The 20,316-nt window shown below is 53.7% G+C and overlaps 2 protein-coding genes across 2 annotated transcripts in view; both read left to right on the top strand.

The window, feature by feature from the left end:
* LOC103262759 (keratin, type II cytoskeletal 75-like) overlaps positions 1-12,534 on the top strand; it is a 29,944-nt gene extending 17,410 nt beyond the window's left edge. Inside the window, exons 11-15 of the mRNA XM_021713562.1 lie at positions 1,269-1,423; positions 4,766-4,858; positions 6,570-6,662; positions 7,902-8,125; positions 12,425-12,534. Of these exons, the coding sequence (XP_021569237.1) occupies positions 1,269-1,423; positions 4,766-4,858; positions 6,570-6,662; positions 7,902-8,125; positions 12,425-12,534 (675 nt within the window). The remainder of the gene's footprint in view (positions 1-1,268; positions 1,424-4,765; positions 4,859-6,569; positions 6,663-7,901; positions 8,126-12,424) is intronic.
* A 47-nt stretch (positions 12,535-12,581) lies between these two features.
* The window catches only part of KRT82 (keratin 82), a 12,188-nt gene continuing 4,453 nt past the window's right edge, over positions 12,582-20,316 (top strand). The window contains exons 1-5 of the mRNA XM_008060397.1: positions 12,582-13,094; positions 15,993-16,201; positions 18,823-18,883; positions 19,514-19,609; positions 19,991-20,155. Coding sequence (XP_008058588.1) covers positions 12,690-13,094; positions 15,993-16,201; positions 18,823-18,883; positions 19,514-19,609; positions 19,991-20,155 — 936 coding nt within the window. The 5' untranslated portion in view covers positions 12,582-12,689. The remainder of the gene's footprint in view (positions 13,095-15,992; positions 16,202-18,822; positions 18,884-19,513; positions 19,610-19,990; positions 20,156-20,316) is intronic.

The raw sequence follows: 20,316 nt of genomic DNA, 5'->3' as shown, positions 1-20,316 counted from the left end.
GGGGGGGGGGGGGGGGGTGCGCCTCCATGTGTCCCTGGGGAGCAGGAGAGGGTAGGGTTACTGTCCAGGGGCAAACTGAAGAATGAGAAAACTCGGGAGGAGGGGTCTTCTATCAGCCCGAAAACTGCTTCAGTGAGGCTGAGCATGGCGAGGGACCACAGGCATCGTGGGGTGGAGGCTGCCGATCCTTGACAGTTCCCTGTTCTTCCCCCTCTGTTCTGCCCTTTGCCTCAGTTTGGGGCAAGGCCATCAGAAAAAGAAGGCACCGTGCACTCCCTTGGGGGGACCCAAACACTCCAAGCAGCCAGGCTGTGAGGAAAGGAGCCTTAAAGTGTGAGGGATGGTCCTTTGCTGTTGCTTTTTGGGTCTGGGTTGTGTTTTGATAGGGAGGCTGTTTGTTGATTTGGGACTGGGGCAGATGTGTGATGGGAAAGTAGACTGCCTAGAGCGTCTGCTAAGTCAGTTTGTCAGGCCCACCATTGCCTGCCTGCCCCAACCCCGACCCACTCCCCTGCCTCCCACAGGCACGAGCAAGAAATCAACAGACACACAGCGACTGAGAGTGAGTCTGTGGTGCTCGGGAAGTCAATGGACAGGGTAGGCCCTACTGACTCCAGGCTCCACCTCTGCCCGCAGCCTCACGTACAAACCCTTATTTAATTTGCACAACAAGCCTTTTAAGCAGGTCTTACTTCAACAGTGAAAAAATGAGGGTGAAAGGTTAAGAAAGTTGCCGAGGGTTACCCAGACAATCAAAAGTGAGTCGGGGCTGGGTGCAGTGGCTCACACTTATAATCCCAGCCCTTTGGGAAGCCGAGGTGAGAGGCTCATTTGAGCCCAGGAGATTGAGACCAACCTAGGCTGGCTGGTTGAACTGTCTGCAAGACCCAAGTCATGCTTGGGAGGGCGGGGGCAGCCTGATACCAGCTCCACAGAGCTCTGGACCTTCCTCTTTGGTGGGGCAGGCAGGGATGAAAGGCTGGGGATGGTGCAGTGGGGAGAGCCAGTCCCCAGCCTAAGCTAGGGTCGGGGAGAAGGGGACAGTTGTGTGTGAAGGAAGGGACTGGGCAGTAGGGAGACGGGAAGCCTAGGGGCCTTGGGATTGGGTGGTCCTTACCAGGTGAGGTGACATGGGAAACTTTTCCACATGGCACCAGCACATGAGCAGGTGGGCCTCCCTGAGAGTCCCCGTTCCCACAGTTTGGACCCCACCCTTACTTCCAAGTTCCACTCCCTGACCTGCAATGGACAAATGCCCCCATTCCCAGGAGCTGGCGTTCTCCCACCTAACTCATAGACAGAGGGGGTGGAGCTCACCCAGGGAGGGTGGGTCCCAGAGCAATAGCATGTTCTGTGCCCAGGACATGGATGCCACCTATGTGGGCAAGGTGGACCTGGAGGCCAAGGTGGACACTGTAAGGAGGTACCTATAGAAACCTAGAATAAACCTAGTTTAACGTAGTCTTTTTGCCTCAGCATAGGCATTTTTGCTTAGACTTTACCACTGACATGCTTTGAATCTAGCACAGGTTAGACATAGATCAATAAATTTCCAATAGACAGGTCTTAGGAAGCTTTCAGACATTCTACTGCAGGCCAAACTGGCAGCCTACGCCTTCTCCCTCAGCAAATCTCTATCAGATACAAGACCAGGACAGCCCAACATTTCAATTCATGGTTTAGCATAATCATCTCTAGGAAAGTTTTCCTTGTCAAAGGCAGAAGATCAAAGATCACTCCTTGGTTGCCCAAAGCCATAGAAATGACAAGACCAACTTTTGGTCAAGGAGTTTGTGGGTTGCAAATGTCTGACAAGCCTCTTGCAGGAAAACCCCCATCCCCTTGTCTCCTCCCATCTAGCCCACTACCTGAGGACATGAGATGGTAATGTCTGGCAACCCCAAGACCTAACACTCATGTGGCTACAATCAATATCAAAGGCCCCCCAGTCCTGGACTCTCCTCCAGTCCAAAACCCCCTTACCCCAAAGGTCCTTTAATACTACCCATTTCCTGACCCTTTGAGGCCACACTTGCCTCTGAATGTCGGCCCCCTTTCCAATCTGTGACAGGTGAATAATAAACTTTATTTCTTTCTACTTTCTCCCTTGTTGCAATCTTGCATTATTTCCATGGCCTCCATACCAGCACCAGCCCACCTCCCCTCAATGGACCCTTTCAGACACCCAGATGGACGAGATCAACCTACTGAGGGATTTCCAGAGGTGGCTGATCAGTGAGAGTGCCCAGTGCTCTCCCAGAAGGGCTGGGGATGGGGCCTGGGGGCTGCAGCCTCACCTGGGCACAGAAGCTGCCAGCTCCTTCCCTGGTCTTCTCTCTGCCCTCACCCCACTCACTCCTGGTAATTTATGGGGCAGATGCTGCTTCCCCAATCAAGGGAGAAAATAGGGTACCCCAGGGAAACCAGTGGGTCAGGAGAGGGGAAAACTTGACCAAGCTTGTTATGTCGTGCAGGCAAAAGAAAGGGCTGCCTCTCATTGGAATACGGGTTTCCAAAGAACTTCTGAGCAACTTGGCTCACTCAGCCCAGCCCCAAGTTATCCACTACTCTTCCTAGTCTTGCTACAACACTCTGCAGGGTGATTACACAGATCAAGTCGCCATGAGTGAGCCCTCAGGCGCTTCTGGAAGCAAACAGAAGTGCCAGTCTGGTTCTTCTGAAGACACAGCAGGATGCTTCACAGGGCTCTAGGTAGAAGAGCAGAACCAACTCAGCCAGCCTCGACATTGTCAAAGCTCACATTGCAGTGGGGGAAATGGGCAATACAGAGATAATCACCTAACTTCACCACTTTAGGCATGATGGGGCAATGAAGAGACATGACCATGGAAATGACAATTGCAGGCTGGGGGTGGGTGTCACTGGACAAGAGACTTGAAGGAACTGAGGATGTGAGCCAAGAAGGCTTGGTGGGCAGGGGGTGAAGGGTGTTCCAGCCAGAGGGCATGAGAAGTCCAATGCCCCCAGGCATGGCCCAGGAATGCCAGGGAAGGTCAACGCCACAGCAATGTAATGGGGAGAGTGGTGGACAAGGGGCCAGTGGCATTAGGGTGGGGTGCAGGGTGGGCTGTGTAAGGACAGGCAATATGGTACCCGTAGGGTTACATACATGTAGCGCCCAACAGAAACTGGTCACGTTGTTCCAGGCCTGGGGGCACCAGCTCTGAGTCTTTGGGTGGGCTCAGTGACACTGCACAGCCCACGGGGGATGAAAAGCCTTCCTTTTATCCACTTATTTTCATCGTTGCTGACAGCTAGCATGGTACTGGCTCTTAATTCTGAACTAGCACACAGCCAGCAAGTCCGTGGGCTGAGATCTTCAAAACAGGTCAGCAGCCAGGAAAAACTAATTGGGAAAAACAAAATGCAGCACAACAATAACAAAATAATAATCTGTTAAAACAAGAAATGTATCAACAAGTCATTAATAAAGAGAGCACATATTTTTACTTAGACATATGGTTTGGCGCAGTGATTCTCAAACTTAAAGGGCATTGGAATCTTCTAGAAGTCTTGCTACAACACTGACTCTGATTCAGGAAGTCTGGGGTGGAGCCCATGACACTGCATCTCTAACAAGTTTCCAAGCAATGCTGATGCTGCTGGTCTGAAGTCACATTTGAGAACCACTGCTTTAGGTGACTCTGAAAAGTGATCACTAACAAAATTAAAGCTGGGTTCGGTGGCTCAGCCTGTAATCCCTCACTTGGGGAGGCTGAGGTGAGTGGATTGCCTGAGCCCGCAGGTTCGAGACCCATCTGGGCAACTTGGCGAGCTCTCATCTCTACAATAAATCAAAAATTAGCTGGGCATGGTAGTGCGCGCCTGTAATTCCAGCTACTTGGAAGGCTGAGGCGGAAGGATCGCCAGAGCCCGGCAGGTCGAGGCTGCAGTGGCCAAAAGCGACCACTGCACTCCAGTCTGGACGACAGAGTGAGACTCCAACTCAAAAAAATAATAAAATAAAATAAATTAATTGTGGGTTTCCTGTTTCAGAAGCCATCTCCCATGGACATCATTTAATCCTCACCTAAATCCTGCAAATCCAGTATTGTGATCAGCCCCTCTGACTCAGGATGTCAGCTAAACGTACCTGGCAGATCGTGTGCCCTTTCTGCTGTTTCCAGCTGGTTTCCATTTCCCATCCCGAGGAGAAGGGAGGAGCTGAGCTGGAAAACAGGATTGGAAGGTAGCCAGGTTGTGGCTCCTTCTTACTCAGTTTTCTTTCACAAGATAATTTCTTTGTTTTGTGTGAAGGGCTGTGTGTTCTCAGAACATGATACATTGTGAGGCTGACAGGTCACAACAAGGTGTGCTCCCTAGCAATGGGCATAGCTTCTGGAGAATTCTGGCTAGAAGCACTGTGCTGCAGTCCCCATGCAAATGAGTTGGTGATAAAGAAACTCAGTGACCTCCCAAATGTCTTTCCCAGCCCTCTCAAACCTACATAGGGTGCTCCACCCCAGTTGTGCAGAACTCCAGTGCCAAGGTCTGTTCCAGGGAACAGGCCACAATCTCCCTACACATGCCCACACTTGCACATGCACACACACACAAGCACATGCACATATGCATGCACACATGCATACACACACACACATGCACACACACACACACATGCACACACACTCTGCTTCAACTCTCTTGCTTGAGCCCAACTATAGAGTTGGATCAACTTGAGGCCCAGATCTCCTAGACCACCATGGTCCTGTCCATGCAACAACCACAACCTGGATCTGGACAGCATCATCACCAAGGTCAAGGCACAGGATGAAGACATTGCCAACCATGGCCAGTTCTGCTACCAAATCAAAGTGAGGAGTCAAGGTCAAGTCAAGTAAGGAAGCACAGAGAACAGGGGTTTCAAAGGCAAACAAGATAAGAGCCTTGTCTTCTTGGTGTCCTGGTCTGATGGTGTCTAAGGATCTGAATTCAGCTTGGGGCTCACCCTCCTCTGTTCAGCGCACTACCTGGGGGCAGCACATTCGAAACCTGGGGCAACAGCCAGGTGAAGGCAGGAGGCTGCCGGTCCCTCTGCTAAGAGGAAGATAGACACATACCTCCAATGTCCTGTATCAAAGCGACAAGGGACAGCTGGCCAGTTCCAGCCGTTGGTGCCAACAGAAGGAAGAGAGAGGGATAGTGGGGACAAGAGGAAGGCTTAGCTCCTCACGGAACAATCTAGAGGATCCAGAGAGGAGAGGTGGGAGAGAGGCTGGGCCAAGGGGCTGGGGATCAAATTCTTGATGTGGGTAACAGAGTGGGATTTTCCAGGTGAGAGCCAACCCTCACTGGAAGGCATCAGAGATGGCCGTTGCAGTGCCAAGGAAAACAAACACAAAGGAACAGTGATAAGCAACTGTGTGACACTTAGTTTGAGAGGATGAGGTGTGTGGTGTCGCGGGAGAGAGAAGAAGCCGGAGCAGGAAGAAGGGACAGCATGCAGCCATAGCTGCCCAGCTGCAGGGGACTGGTGGGCACAGAGGGTGAGGGAAGAGCCAAGACAGTGCAGATGGATTTGCCCAGCCCAGAGGGCCAAGTGGGGAGTCTCTGAGCAGCCCTCGAAAGCCTGTGGGTCTTTGGGAAGCCACCGCCATCCCTGCCTACTGCGGGCACCTCACCCCTCGCCCGAGGCCTGCTTCTCCTGCCTGCCAATATGAGGAACTGCAGCGTTGTGCCTGCTGGCAAGGGGACAGCCTCCACGCCTCCAGGATGGAGACTTCTGAGCTAACCTGAAGAAACAGGGAGGGCTGAGCTCCAGAGTCGTCCCATCCACACACCTGCCTCAGGGAAGACCCAGGCCTGGGCCTTCCTCAGCCCAGGCAAGAGAGTGGCCTCCCAGGTGAGTGGCCTCCCGAGAATGCAGATGGGCATCCACCCAGGAAAGGCACTTTCCTCCAGAGGCATAGATTGCAAAACCTTGCCTGCCTTCCCTACCCACCATCCAGTAAAGTCCAGCACTGGAAAGGAAATCTGTGTCATGTTCTCCATCCTGGTTAAGTCTTAAATGATCCACAGGGGCCATAGGTGAATCTTACTTTTTTTTTTCTTTTTTTCTTTTTTTTAGTCAGCGTCTCACTCTGTCACCCAGGTTGGAGTGCAGTAGCACACTCACAGCCACTGCAGCCTCGACCTGCTGGGTTCAGGTGATCCTTCCTTCTCAGCTTTCCAAGTAGCTGAAACTACAGGCATGCACCACCATACCGGGCTAATTTTTTGATTTATTGCAGAATTGAGGTCTCACCAAGTTTCCCAGGCTGGTCTTGAATCCCTGAGCTCAGACAATCCTCTCACCTCAGCCTCTCAAACTGCTGGGATTATAGCCACCGCACCCTGCTGAATCTCACCTCTAAGGATGAAGAATCTTACGTCCTTTGCATTGAGCCCACTTGAGGGAATGCTTCCAAGTGTTCAACCCAAAGCCCACATCTTTGCATTCTCTGTACACGATACCACACACTCTCGTCACCTCCTGGCAGTGTGTGGCACTCCAGGCTGCCATTGCAGATGCCAAGCATTGTGGGGAGCTGGCAGCTTTAGGACCCCAGGAACCAGTTGAAAGGGCTGGAGGTGGCCCTGCAGGAGGCCAAGCAGGACATGGTGCGGCTGCTGCATGAGGACCAGGAGCTCAAGGACGTCAAGTGGGGCCTGGACAACAAAGTCACCACCTAGCATAAGCTGGTGGAAGGCGAAGAGTGCAGGTGGGCCTCCCTCTCCTCTGACCATGGCCCAAGTAGATGCCACCAGAGCAGGACAGCAATGCCACAGAGGCCCCACGAGCCCTATAGAGTCAGCCCCAGGTAGAAATTCCCAGGTCAGAAACAGGGTTAAGATGTGACCGCTTCTCCCTTGGAAGCATCCTGGAGTCTCAGTCCCCACACCTGTTGGATCCAGGGCAAGGGTCAGAGTCAAGAGTGTCAAGGACAGGTGGCCCCTGACCACCTGGAGGCCCTAAGCAAGGCCACTTCTGCCCAGGTCCTCCAGCAAATGCTGCCACAGTCAGTACTAGCCTCAGAGGCTCTGAATGTCCCCAAGGATGCCCTACAATATGACCATCTTGCTCTGCCTTGCTGGCATGGCCCCCCTCCCTATTTCTCTCTGTGTTTTTGACCTGATCTCTCTTGAGGTCCCTCCCACATGCTCACATCCACTTCCTAAGGCTCATGGGCTGAATGGAGGGCTTCCTAAGCACAGCGCCCAGCACACAGTAAGCGCTCTGTGCTGGTAACACTAAATATGGAGAACTCAAGGCTCTGGAACCTCTCAGCAAGCACAATGTCTCTTTATCCCCCTACCTGCCACAGACTCACTGGAGAAGGTAAGGGGCCCGTGAACCTCTGTGAGTAAAAGTCTTGGGAGCATAGAAATGTAGAAGGCAGAATGTAAGCTAATAGCATCACCGATGAGGATTTGGTGTCATTAGTGGGAGCACTGCTGATGGCCCATATTTTACTCCTGGTCATGGGAGCAAAATCCCCCTGGGACCCATGTAGGTCAGACCAACCAAGAAGGGAGGAGAGCCTGAAATGAACTCACAAAAGGGGCAGGAATGCTCCACCAGGAGAAGCAGATGGAGAAATAGGAGGTCAAAGAGACTTCTCCACATGCCGGATGGGCTTGCAGGGCTGCAGCCCAAGAAGGGAGCACCCATTACTGGAAGTATTAGACAGAAGCTGAACAATTGCATCTCAGTGATGCAGTCAAAGGGGTTTAGATCCTGGGAGGGGTTTGTACAGGTGGCCTTCAGAACTCTTTCGTCATAGAAGTTAATGGCTCCCTTGTTTGAGGCCTCATCTTCCATCCAATATGAGAGCCTCCTAGCAGCACGGGAACCTAAAGCCTTGGTGTGACCCTGGGTACAACCCTTGCTCTCTTTGCAGGGAGGATTGTTTGGAGCAAGGTGTCATGGGAGGGGGCAGGCACGAGGATAAGACCCTGCCATGTGCCATGTGCCTTTTCTCCACAGCCGTGGCCTCTTACTATGGGAACACAGACCACAGTGGTGGTGGCAGCCTCTGTGGAGGCAGAGGCAGCTACAGCAGTGACCTCTGCTCTACCAGCAGAAACAGCAGCTTCAGCCCCTTCAGTGGTTGCAGTGTCGGTGGTAGCAGCTCCATCGTATTCATTATCTCTTAAATATTGTCCACCAAGAATTCACAGGCACTAAGCTCCCCACCTGCCCCAACTGCCTACCCCCAGACCCATCAGGCTTCCCAGCCCTGAGACCTGAAGCTTTGCTGACACCTCATGCCCAATATCCCCAGCAAGAGCCACAGGGAGCAGGAGGTGGCCTATGAGGTCATTTTGTCCATCCCTTTGCCTCTACACACATCCCTACAGAGGTACCCTCCTCACTCCTAATCTCGGATCCCTCCAGGATCCATAGGCATCCACTCCAGCCAACACTACCTCAAGTGCTCTGTGCCAAGACCCGAGTAGGGTTTTGCCCTTATGTAGCTTTCAGAGTTGGGGGTGCAGTGGGGTCTTCCTCCTCCTGTCTGACCCAGAGTCACAGCAACCACGAGATGACTGCTCCTGCTCAGTCCTTCACGGGGACCTTAGACTTGACCATGACGCCACAAAGAGGTTGAATGTAGTCCAGGCCCAAATTCCCATGCTTGTTGTTTCTCACCACAGACAGGACACTGTACCCGCTGGGCCCTGAGACCAGGACACGTCGTGGCCAACCTCACCACACATACCGCCTCCCCATCTTCAATCTTGTCCCTTTCCAGGCCCCAGCCACAACCCCTGACAACTCCTACCCGCAGAATATTTGAAAGAGAAATCAACATCCTTCGAAATAGGACCAACTCCTGATTCTTCATAATAGAATAGAATGATTTGATCAAGAACCCAAAAGTTGTCTATGGCCAGCGAGCATTCACAGCCAAGTTCCTCCCAAATTTGCCTCATTTCAGCCAACTTTAGGAGTACTGGCCCTAAGCAGAAATGATCCGATGGTGAGGGGCTGGGAGGCAGACTCGTGGGCAGGTGTGGCAGAGGTAGTTCAGCTCAAGACATTTGCAAGAAACACACCAGGAAGAGGAATCCCATGTTAATCAGTCCATATTAAGAACAGCCCTGTGAGCACACTTAGCCACTGTTGGTGAGAATGCAAATTAGTACAACCTCTATGGAAAGCGGAATGGAGATTTCTCAAACAACTAAAAATAGATCTACCATTTGATCCAACAATCCCACTAATAGGTATCTACCGTAAGGAGCAGAGGTCATTATATGAAAAAGATACCTGTGACCGCGTGTTCATTGCGGTCCAATTCACAATCGTAAAGATGTGGGAGCAAGCTAAACACCCATCAACCGATGAGTGGATTAAAAAATGGTAGATATATACCATGAAATACTATTCAGCCATCAAAAAGGATAACATAATGTTGTTTGCAACAACTTGGATGGAATGGAGAACATCATCCTAAGTGAACTAACGCAAGAACAGAAAACCAAGCACCACATGTTCTCACTTCTAAGGGAGAGCTAAACGAAGGATCTTCAGAGGCATAGAGAATGATGTGAATGGACACCGGAGACTCAGAAGTGGGGGGAGGGGGTGGAGGAACAAAAAAATCACCTGTTGGGTACAATGTGCACGGGTAGAGGTGGTGGGTACTCTTAAAACCCACATCAAAACTATATGTACCCCCCAAAGCTATTGAATTATTTTTTTTGAGTTGAAGTCTCACTTCATTGCCCAGACTAGAGTGCAATGGCATACTCTCGGCCCCCCCAGTGTCGACCTGTTGGGCTCAGGTAATCCTTCTGCCTCAGACTTCCAAGTAGCCGGAACTACAGGCGCACACTGTCACGCCTGGCTAATTTTTTATTTATTGATGAGATGAGATCTTGCCAAATTGCCTGGGCTGGTCTCAAGCCCATGGCCTCAGGCAATCCTCTCACCTCAGCCTCCCAAAGTGCTGGGCTTACAGGCTGAGTCAGCAAGCTTGGTCGCTATTGAATTTTTAAAAAACTATTAAAAAAAGAACAGCCCCGGGAGAGCCCTGCGAGACTGTCCCCTGGGCTCAGGACTTTTCTTCCTCCCTTGTGCTAGCCACACCTCTCTTCTGGAACGTTCTCCCTCCTTTTTACCTTGCCCTTTCCACCTTCTTTCTGCACTCATTTCCTATTCTACCCATCTCTCCTACCTGCATGCCTCCTCCCTCTTTGTCTTCTCCTATCCTCTGTTCCTCTCTTCCTCCCTCATTCTTTCCACTTGACAATCCATTTCCTGCTCTTCCTCTTCCAATCTTTCTATCCCTCTGCCTCTGAATGTCAGTCCCGTTGGATTTACCTGTCCCCAGCCCTGGCTGTAAGCCCAGAGCTCTGTAAGCCAGGACACCACATACCCCAGGTAGAGCCCAAGATAGCAAACTCAGAGGAGAGAGAAGCGATTCTTCCTCTTTCTCTCTCAGGGATTATGTTGCTCAGCCCCAGAAGGACGCAGTATGTGGGGAAGCTGAGGGGGAGCAGGGGGTGGGCTGGCCTTCACAGAGTGGTTTCCCTATTTAATCCAAAGAGTCATAAAGCCTCAAAACACCTGCCACGTGTTCAAGACCAAAGCACATTCCAGAGGCAAGTAGAGATAGTCTATCACACTGCTGACGTGAAGACATTTCACTGCGTCAGAAAAAAGGTCGGACCCTCTGAACTGCCAGCTCCCTCATGCTCTCCTCTTCCTGGAATAGCTGCAATGTATGTCATCAAGCTCTCTAGGGCTTGGCTGAGTCTGTGTGCCGTCTCACACTCGGGAGCAATGTTGGACTTGCTAGGCTCTGTGCACAGGCCATGAGTCCAGTGAACCATCCCGCCCTCTGCTCCCAAGTTCTGATCCTGGGCTCTGGGGAGCCCAACATGGTCACTGAGACCATCCTCTGGCCTGGACACGGTGGCTCTGCTGTGTCCATGTCGCTGCAGTGAACCCTGCCACCCTTTCAGTCCTCCCTCTAGCGGGAATTTGCTCTCTGGCTGGGTCAGCGCCCCATCCCCGTTACACTCTCCCTGGACCTGCCTCGGTGATGTCCACACCGGAGCGGAGCGAGGTCCTCCTTCCCTGCACACCTTGCAATAGCACCCACCCTCACACCCACCCTCTGCCTCCCACCAGTGCCCATGGTCGGTCTCTTGTTACCCCCCTCCCTTCTCCACAACTCTGGGACCTCCTAGGGACTATGAAAAGGGGACCATAAGAAATATCACCATTAGACTGAGCATTTCCAATGCTTGGGAAACCTTTGGGTTCCCATTTCCTGCTCCATAGATGGGAAAGCTGTAGGTGACAGAGATGACATGAATGACATGTGTGGATGGCAGATTCCCGGCTCCTCATGCAGGCCTCTGTCAACCACAGCTACAGAGCAGGACGAAAGCAGGAGGAAGAGAGGTGAATCTCACCCGACTTCCCAAAGCCATGTGACACGGGGCACAGCTGCTCACTGCTCAGCTCCTACTGTCCTCACCTGGAATGTAGTAACTACATCGAGGTGTGATCATGGAATTCCATGAGACAATGGAGGTCGAGAGCCCAGGTGGTCCCAGCACAGTAGACACCCACTGTGTGGTGCTATTATTATTGTTATTACTGGCTTGATTTTGACCTGGAAAGGAGTCTGAGTCTCCGTGTGGAATGGCAAGGTCAGCCAGTCACAGCAGAGGTTGCATGGACGAGATTGACGGAAAAGGGATGGGGAGAGAATGGAAAAGGGTGCACCTTCAAAGAACTGTGCCTGTGGCTCCCCTCACCTGGAAATTCCTGAGGGCAGTGACTGTCCCCAGAGATGTTCTCAGGCCAGACCAGGCTCTGTGTACCTCAGGGGCGGGACAGGGGAAAGGAATGGCCACGTGGAACCCCCGACCTAATGCTGACATCACCCTGTGGGCAGTATCCCTTCCCCTCCCCTCCTCAAGTACAGGTCTCCCGCTCCTGAGTCCCCTGTGGCCTTTGTGAATGGATGGGCCCCAAGAGAGCAGTATCTGCACCTGGTGTCTCTCTACCCTCCCGACCCCTGGTGGGATGGGGAGAAACTGAGTCAGAGCCAGGACCCTGCTTGTCCTGAGGAGAGGCAAGGCCCAGCCTGCTGCGGGAAGCTTCCTCACATAAAAGCCTCCTCCCTAGGAACTTCTAGGCTCTCCTAGAGGCCCACAGAGGGCTCTTGAGTCTGTAGAATCCACAGGAAAATGTAGAGGCGGCCTTGGGGAAGCAGACAGAGCCTCTCCAGGGGCATGGGATTTGCCCTCTAACCCCAGGGGAGCTGGGGCTATATAATTTATGCCCTCTTCCCTCCCATAAAATGACGGAGGTCGTGATCTCCCTTTCCTTGAGGCTGAACCACTGGGTACATCAAACATGTCTGGCTGGCTGAACTCCCTCATTGCTCCCCTCATCCAGGAAAGAGGACAGGAGGATTTTTACAGGGCCCCCCAGCGCCGGCCATTGGCCCTGTCTCCTTGCCCTTCGATACCATAATTATCCACCGGGCTACTCAGCGCTGCCGATAGCCCAAGCTCATAAACCTGACTTAATGGTGATTTGGGGTTTGACCCGGCTCAGCCCTCCACCCCCTGCCAGATAAAAGCGGGGATGCTGAGCCGTGACCTGACCATTCCTGCCCCATCCTTCCCTGCAGGGCCTGTCACTCTGCCTCACTCCCGCCATGTCCTGCCGCTCCTTCCAGCCGGGCTCCAGATGTGGCAGCCGGAGCTTCAGCTCGTACTCGGCTGTCATGCCGCGCGTGGTCACCCAATGCGCAGTGAGCAAACTGCCCTGCCGGCCTGGGGGCCATGGGGGCCTCCGAGCTCTGGGCTGCCTTGGCTCCCGGAGCCTTTGCAATATGGCCTTTGGGAGGCAGCGGGTGGCCTCCAGGTGTGGCCTGCCTGGCTTCGGGTACCGAGTGGGTGCCGCCTGTGGGCCCTCTACCTGTATCACACCTGTCACCATCAACGAGAGCTTGCTGGTCCCGCTGGCCCTGGAGATCGACCCGACCGTGCAGAGGGTGAAGAGGGATGAGAAGGAGCAGATCAAGTGCCTCAACAACCGCTTTGCAGCCTTCATCAACAAGGTGAGGGACCACCAGGTGGTCCAGGGCCGTGGGAGGAGGTCCACAGCAGACCCGGGGTCTGGTCTAAGAGGATCAGGAAGAGACAGACAATGAGGAAGCCACAGTTTATCCATTGGCCTCTCCTATGTTCCACGACCACTAATCTTTGAAAGCTGGTTTGGTCAGACTCTGTACTCAATGTTTCTGCTTCCTAGTTCTTTTTTGTTAATATGTCCGCTCTCTTTGGAGATCTGATAAAATCTCCAAGGTTGCCCGAGGTCAGACTATAGGAAGAACTTCCAAGGCAATCCTGAAAGGAATGATCAGAGAGGCAGGGAAGTGCCCTTTCTGATGAGGCTTTAACAGTGGAACTGCCTTCCATGTGCCTGAGCTAGGTCAACACTCTTAAGTCTGGAGGCGAGGATGGGTGCTGTGACCCCAGAACCTGCTATCAGTTTGGGCCAGGGATGGGGAAAAAATGGAGCCGTCAGAGCCAGAGGCACAAGGTGACCATCAAGAAAGCCTCACCTCTGTCAACCCCAGGGCCAGACACTGAGAGGCTGCAGGGGAGGATGAGGTGTCATCTCCAGAAGGTGCTGAACTAGGCTATCGTCCCTCAGCTGCCCCGAGCCTTCCCCCACACTCCAGGGAGGCTCATGGGGTCAGGAGACCTTCCAAGGTCTGAGCCTTGCTCTTGTAACCCTGAGGCCCTGTGCCAGCCACTCACCTCTCAGCCTCGGCGACCTTGCCCTCACATGGAAGATCTCACTCAGTCACTCTTAGCAGCTTTATTTTCAAAGTTTATGAAATTCTGGCTAGAATCCCATTCCAACAACACTGGGGGCCCTGGTCATCACCAGCACTGGGCCACCCTCTGAAGGAATGGAGCCTCCTGCCCATGGGACCAGTGACCAGAAGTAGGACATTACTTCTTCCACAGTTTTCTCATGATGCAGAATATAGGCCAAGCACCGTGGCTCAGCCTGTCATCCCAGCCCTTTGGGAGGCCGAGGCGAGAGGATCGCCTGAGCCCAGGAGTTCGAGACTAGCCTGGACAACTTGGTGAGACCTGGTCTCTACAATAAATCATAAAAGCTAGCTGGGCATGGTGGCATGCATCTGTAGTTCCAGCTACTTGGAAGGCTGAGGCAGAAGGATCGCCTGAGTCCACCAGGTCGAGGCTGCGGTGGCCGTGAGTGTGCCACTGCACTCCAGTCTGGGCGACAAGAGTGAGACTCCAACTCAAAAAAAAAACATGCAGAATATGGAAAATCCTATAGCAAGGACAGGAGACCAGGTTCCCTTTGCCCACAAACTAGCGGGTGGCCTTGGTCAACTCACTCAACTCCTAATCTCAGTTTTCAACCTGCAAAAGGAAAGGAGTTGGGCCGGCAGTCATCCACATGACCATGACCTAGAATTTGTTCCAAAACAGCCTTGCAAGATGCAGCAGGTAGGAGAAAAGAGCTTTGCGTCCTAGGACAAAACCTTCCATCAGCCCTTCCCCCCAAGTGCCCCTCAGCTGCGATAAAAGAAAGTCTCACTGGCAGGCATGGTGGCTGACACCTATAATCTCAGCACTTTGGGAGGCTGAGGCAGGAGGATCCCTTGAGGCCAGGAACTGGAGACCACCCTGGGCAATATAGCAAGACCCTATCTCTACAAAAAACAATCAAAAACTTCGCCAGGTGTGGTAGCGCATCCCAGGCTGAGAAAGAGGCGAATTGCTTGAGCCCAGGAGGTCGAGGCTGCAGTGAACCCTGGTCACGACACTGCCCTTCAGCCTGGGCCACAGAGTGAGACCCAACTCTCAGATAATAGAACAACTTCAAAGCCCAAGCATCCCACATCCTTATATTCATGTGAATATTTATAAAGTGAGTTCCCACAGCCAGTCCTGAGGAGGCACTTTGGGAAGCAGAGTGAGACTTGAAGGGATGGGATGATTCGGTCAAGGTCACAAGGCTAGTGAGAGGCAGGCAGGGCTGGACCATGGGCCTTTTCCAGGCCTCTTGGAGAAGCAGTTACAGCATGCAACTGCTGAGTGGAAGATAGGGTTTCTCTAAGCTCCCGGAGGGCTCCTACCCCTGAACCTTGGAGTCACCGGAAACACTGGCTCAGACCTCGGCATGTGCCCTGACCGCAAGAGCCTCCTTGAGGTGTGGAGACAGGCCTAGGGTCAGCTGAGGGATGACAGGGGAAGCTTGGTGGCCCAGGCAGGGGAGACAGGGTCACATACTCTCGGGTGCCCATCTCTGTAGAGACCCTGATTTTTGCAAACTCAAGTGCACTGGTCAAGGGGGTACAACTCAAGTGCATTGGCCAAGGGGGCACAACTCATTTCCTCATCCCTGGCCCAAACTGATGGCAGGTTCTGGGGTCACAGCAGCCATCCTCGCCCCCAGGCTTAAGAGTGTTGACCCAGCTCAGGCACATGGAAGGCAGTTCCACTGTTAATTAAAGCCTCATCAGAAAGGGCACTTCCCTGCCTCTCTGGTCATTCCTTTCAGGATTACCTTGAAAGTTCCTCCTACAGTCTGATCTTGGGCAACCTTGGAGATTTTGTCAGATGATATCCAAAGAGAGAGAACATATTTTAAAAAAAGAAAGAAAGAACTAGGAAGCAGAAACATTGAGTGGAGGGTCTGATCGAACCAGCTTTCAAAGGTGAGTGGTCATAGAACGCGGGAGAGGCCAACGGATAAACTGTGGCTTCCTCGTTATATGTCTCTTCCTGATCCCCCTGGACCAGAACAAGGACCAGACTCCGGGTCCGCAGTGGGTCTCCTCAGAAACCAGACTCTGATTTTTGCAAACTCAAGTGCATTGGCCGAGGGGGCACAAGTCATTCCACCGCCCTCCCCGGACGGCGGTCTCCGGGGCCCCCGCTGCCTGCTGACATCCCACTCTTGGTGGCAGGTCCGGTTCCTGGAGCAGAAGAACAAGCTTCTGGAGACGAAGTGGAACTTCATACAGCAACAGGGATGCTGCCAGAGCAACATGGAGCCCCTCTTTGAGGGCTATATCTGCGCCCTGCGGAGGCAGCTGGACTGTGTGTCAGGGGACCACACAAGGCTGGAGTCGGAGCTCTGCAGCCTCCAGGACACCCTGGAGAGCTACAAGAAAAAGTGAGTGGGCTCCGCTCTCACCCCGCCGGGGGGCTCAGGGTGAATGAGCCATGGAAACAGCCCGGGCCTCGGCTCACCATCTCTAAAATGGGAAGCCTAAAACAAGAGTTAGGCGGGACAAGGTGGGCAAGCACCTCTCTTGGCACAGGGCGGGAGGAAGCTCTGAACGGTGCATGGTCCTCCTCTCCCTCCCCATCACGCCTTCTAAATAAGCAAGCTGTCGTCGGCCATTTCCAGAGCTCCAGGTACGCTCCAACTGCCTGTTCTGCCTTTTTTCAGTCCCCTTGCAGACCCTGAGCTACTCCTTCTTCCCCAAGCCCTTCCCACACCTTGTCCCTCCAGGCTTGTGCCCCTGCTGGTTATTGGGCCTGAGAAAATCCCTCTCAGCAACTTTCCTCACTACATCCAGGCTAGCACTACTGACATTTCTCTCACCCTGACTCTGGCTTCCTGCGTCCCTTCCCTGGCAATGTCGCTGTTGAAAATCATCACCTCGCCCACCCACCCATTATCGGAGCTCTTTCCCATCCTGCCACACTTGATCCCCCTGAGGGCAAGCTCTGAGGTCTGATTCACAGCTTGGAGTAGGTGGTTGCTAAGCAGATAGTAATTAAGGGCTTGCTGGCCTGGAGAGCCATGCTCCCAGGAGGCTGGGGCCCAGATGAATTTCTTCACAAGTCCTGGGCCCAGGGCCCCATGGGATCCCAGGGTTCTGTGAGATTCAGGGCCCCCTGGGAATTCAGGGCTCCATGAGAATACAAGGTCCCAAGGGAGTCAGGACCCCGTGGGAGTCAGGATCCCGTGGGAGTGCATGTTGGTAGGGAGGGTTGAGATAGATGCCTTTCCACTGAGAAGAAAATATACTAAGAACAATAGTCCTTGGGGATGTCTGTGGAGTGCAGCCACACTGGGGACATTCATGGTATAAGGGCCAACCATGTGCCTGCCTGATGCCAGACACTGTGCTGGGAAGTATGGGTGCTACAGAAGGAGAAAAGGCTGGCTCCTTCCTTTAAGATGCCCCGGTCAAGTATGACAGACCACCTGCATATACACACAGCCACAACACCACACACAGCAGAAAGGAAGAGAAATCCCAGGAGAAGGAGAGAGCCGAAGGTGCCCAGGAAGGCTTCCTGGAGGAGGTGCCATTTTTCTGGGCCTTGAACAATAACTTTCATCCCAATGGCTTCTTCTAAAAGGGGAACCCATGGTAGACCCTGGAAATAGGGAAGACACAGGAGCAGGTGACAAGGAAGAGTCAGTGTGCTAAGTGAGGGGGACGGCTAGCAGACTGACAGGTGAGGCTGTGGGAGGGGTGAGGCCCAGCCTCTCGGCAAGAACGATGATTTGACTTTCTTGAGGAATAAGTAGTAAGGTGAGATCGGGAGACATGATTTGAGGTTCAAGAGGGGAACTGTGGCTTTTAAAAGCAGGGCAGTAGGAGCAAGATGAGCTCAAACTGGTACTTTACCAGTAAGAGCAAACACCCAGCACTGAGCCCGGGCAGGCACCATCCCAGTGCTTTGTTGATACACATGTGGTAAGTTGACTCTCCACAGCCTGTAAGGATGAGACTGAGACAGACGAGGCCTAGACAGGCCGTGTCACTTACCCGACTTGGCCACAACAAGCACAGGGCAGAGCCGGGATTCGAACCCAGAGGTTAAGCTCTGGCGTCCAGGGCCAGGGCTCCAGCAGTTCTGCGGGAAATGGGGACTAGGCATCCGGAGGCACAGGGAAGCTCTCAGTGGACCCATGCTGCAGGGCAGACTGAGTCATCCCGGCCAGACCAAAGCCTCAATCCTGCTGCCCTTGGCCCTCGGGGAGAAGTGAGTGGGCTGAGGAGCCCCAGGGAGCTTGGAGGGATCGCCAGGCTATCTCTGTGGGTCTGGTAAAGTAATTGCTACCTCTGTGATGAGGGGCCAAGCTCAGAACCCCCTCTCGAGGAGGAGCCATGGGTGCCAGCCGGTGACTCAGAAAAGACAGTGGTGGCTCACATCTGTAACCCCAGTACATTGGGAGGCCATAGCAGGAGGATTGCTCGAGCCCAGGAGTTCAAGACCAGCTCGGGCAATATAGTAAAACCTCAACTCCACCAAAAATTAGCCAGGCATGGTGGCATGCACCTGTAGTCCCAGCTACCTGGGAGGTTAAGGCAGAAGGATCGCCTGAGCCCAGGAGGTTGAGGCTGCCATGAGCTGCGATCGTCATGAACATGCCACTGTGTTCCAGCCTGGGTGACAGAATGAGACCCTGACTCAAACAAAATAAAGAAAGAAAAGACAGCAGGACCAGCTGCACAACCTTTCTCCACCTTGCTGCTGAGAAGTGGGCTTTCTCAGCAGCAAGACAGAGAAAAGGTAGCCTTCAGGAGGACTTCCTAGAGAAGGACTCATCTTAGGAACAGCCTTCTTGAAAAGTGACTGTGAGAAGCCACGCTATTCATCATCTGCCCTGAGCAGGTGGAGGGACTAGAGCTGTCCAGAGGCAGGGCTGGACATGGGGACTCCCCGGATGTTCAGTCGGTGACAGGCAGAGTTGCCCTCAAAGGCCTGACACCAAGACCTCTTCCAAACCCCACAAGTCCACTAAAGCGTTTTTCCTGTCCGTTCCATCAGGTATGAAGAGGAGCTCGCCCTGCGCCCCTGTGTCGAGAACGAGTTTGTCGCCTTGAAGAAGGTGAGGGAGGGCGCTCAGGGAGGCAGAAGCCTTGAGCGAGCCCACCTAGTGCCAGGTCACTCAGCCCTGCAGTGTCCAAACGTGTGTGCAGCCCACCCACCCCATGAAAGGGTCTCTTGCCCCTTAGACCCCTGTGCCAGGCCTGTTGACCCAGGAAGGAGGAAGGTCAGCCTCCTCTCGCCCATCCTCCTAGCAAAAGGTCAGTGATCAGCCTGGCTCACCCCTCCCCACTCACAGGTGCCAAAGCTGGGTAAGAGTCATGTCTACCCCTGCCCAAGTGGCTGGAGATGGGGCTGATGACAAAGCAAAACCCAAAAGAAAAGCTCTGACACAAATCCCCAAACAAGAAAGCAATCGCCATGATGCCTCAGACGGGGAGCCAGCTATTTCCAGACCCCAGGCTCTGAGAAGCCATGTCCAAGGCTCCTTTAACCCCTTCCGATTCTTCTCATCAGGATGCCAGGCAGGGGTCCCAGGACGAGGGCCCCTTCCCCCACCTTGACTCCCTCACCCCTTCCTTCCCTATGGGCTGTAAGGAAAGGTGGACCCTGGGAGGTGGCCTGGCTGGTGGCGGGCGTGGCCTTTGCCCAGCTCCAGCCAGACCACGGTTCTGTCCCTGCTGTGCTGCAGGACGTGGATACAGCCTTCCTGATGAAAGCTGACCTGGAGACCAACGCGGAGGCTCTGGTGCAGGAGATCGACTTCTTGAAAGGCCTGTATGAGGAGGTACCAGTGGCGCTGCCCTCCGGGTGGTCCATCAGGGGACGGCACCAAGGGAGAAACGAGGTGGGAGGCGGCTGCCCAGCAGGCACAATTCAGGGAAGGCACAAAAAGAGGTCAGCACCGGAGAGGTGATTTTCAGGCAATGAGACTCCCAGAAGTCAGATCGTCCAGGACCTTGGCTCGTGGGTCCCTCTGGGGAAGTGTCTGCCATGCACCGGGTAACTAGAGGGTGGGACCAAGGAGCCTACTGATGATAGAAGCCCGAAACAGCCACAGCAGAGTTCTGTGAAAACCTTCTGCAGGAGAGTCAGAGCAGGCTCCCCACGTCTCCTGGCCCTGCGCCCTGGGAGAGCTCACACCTTCTCTCCTGGACCCCACCCCCAGGAGATCTGCTTGCTCCAGTCTCAGATCTCTGAGACCTCGGTCATTGTGAAGATGGACAATAGCCGGGAGCTGGATGTGGACAGCATCATCACCGAGATCAAGGCCCAATATGACGACATTGCCAGTCGCAGCAAAGCGGAAGCAGAGGCTTGGTACCAGTGTCGGGTGAGGCCCGGGGTGGGGGCGGGAGAATGGAGAGGTCATGGGGAGAGGAGAGCACTCAGACTCCTTCTGCCCCAGGAAGTGGGTGAGGAGCTAACGAGGGCTGTGCCCTGCCACAGCAACAGGGAACCCCATACACCCCAGCCCCTGCCCGGCCCCCGGGC

This window comes from Carlito syrichta, unplaced genomic scaffold (assembly GCF_000164805.1).
Source record: "Carlito syrichta isolate Samal-C Ts95f unplaced genomic scaffold, Tarsius_syrichta-2.0.1 Scaffold304602, whole genome shotgun sequence".
In the NCBI taxonomy this organism is placed as follows: Eukaryota; Metazoa; Chordata; class Mammalia; order Primates; family Tarsiidae; genus Carlito; species Carlito syrichta.
The sequence above is the reverse complement of the archived record's forward strand: the minus strand, read 5'-3'. Positions and strand labels throughout refer to the sequence as shown.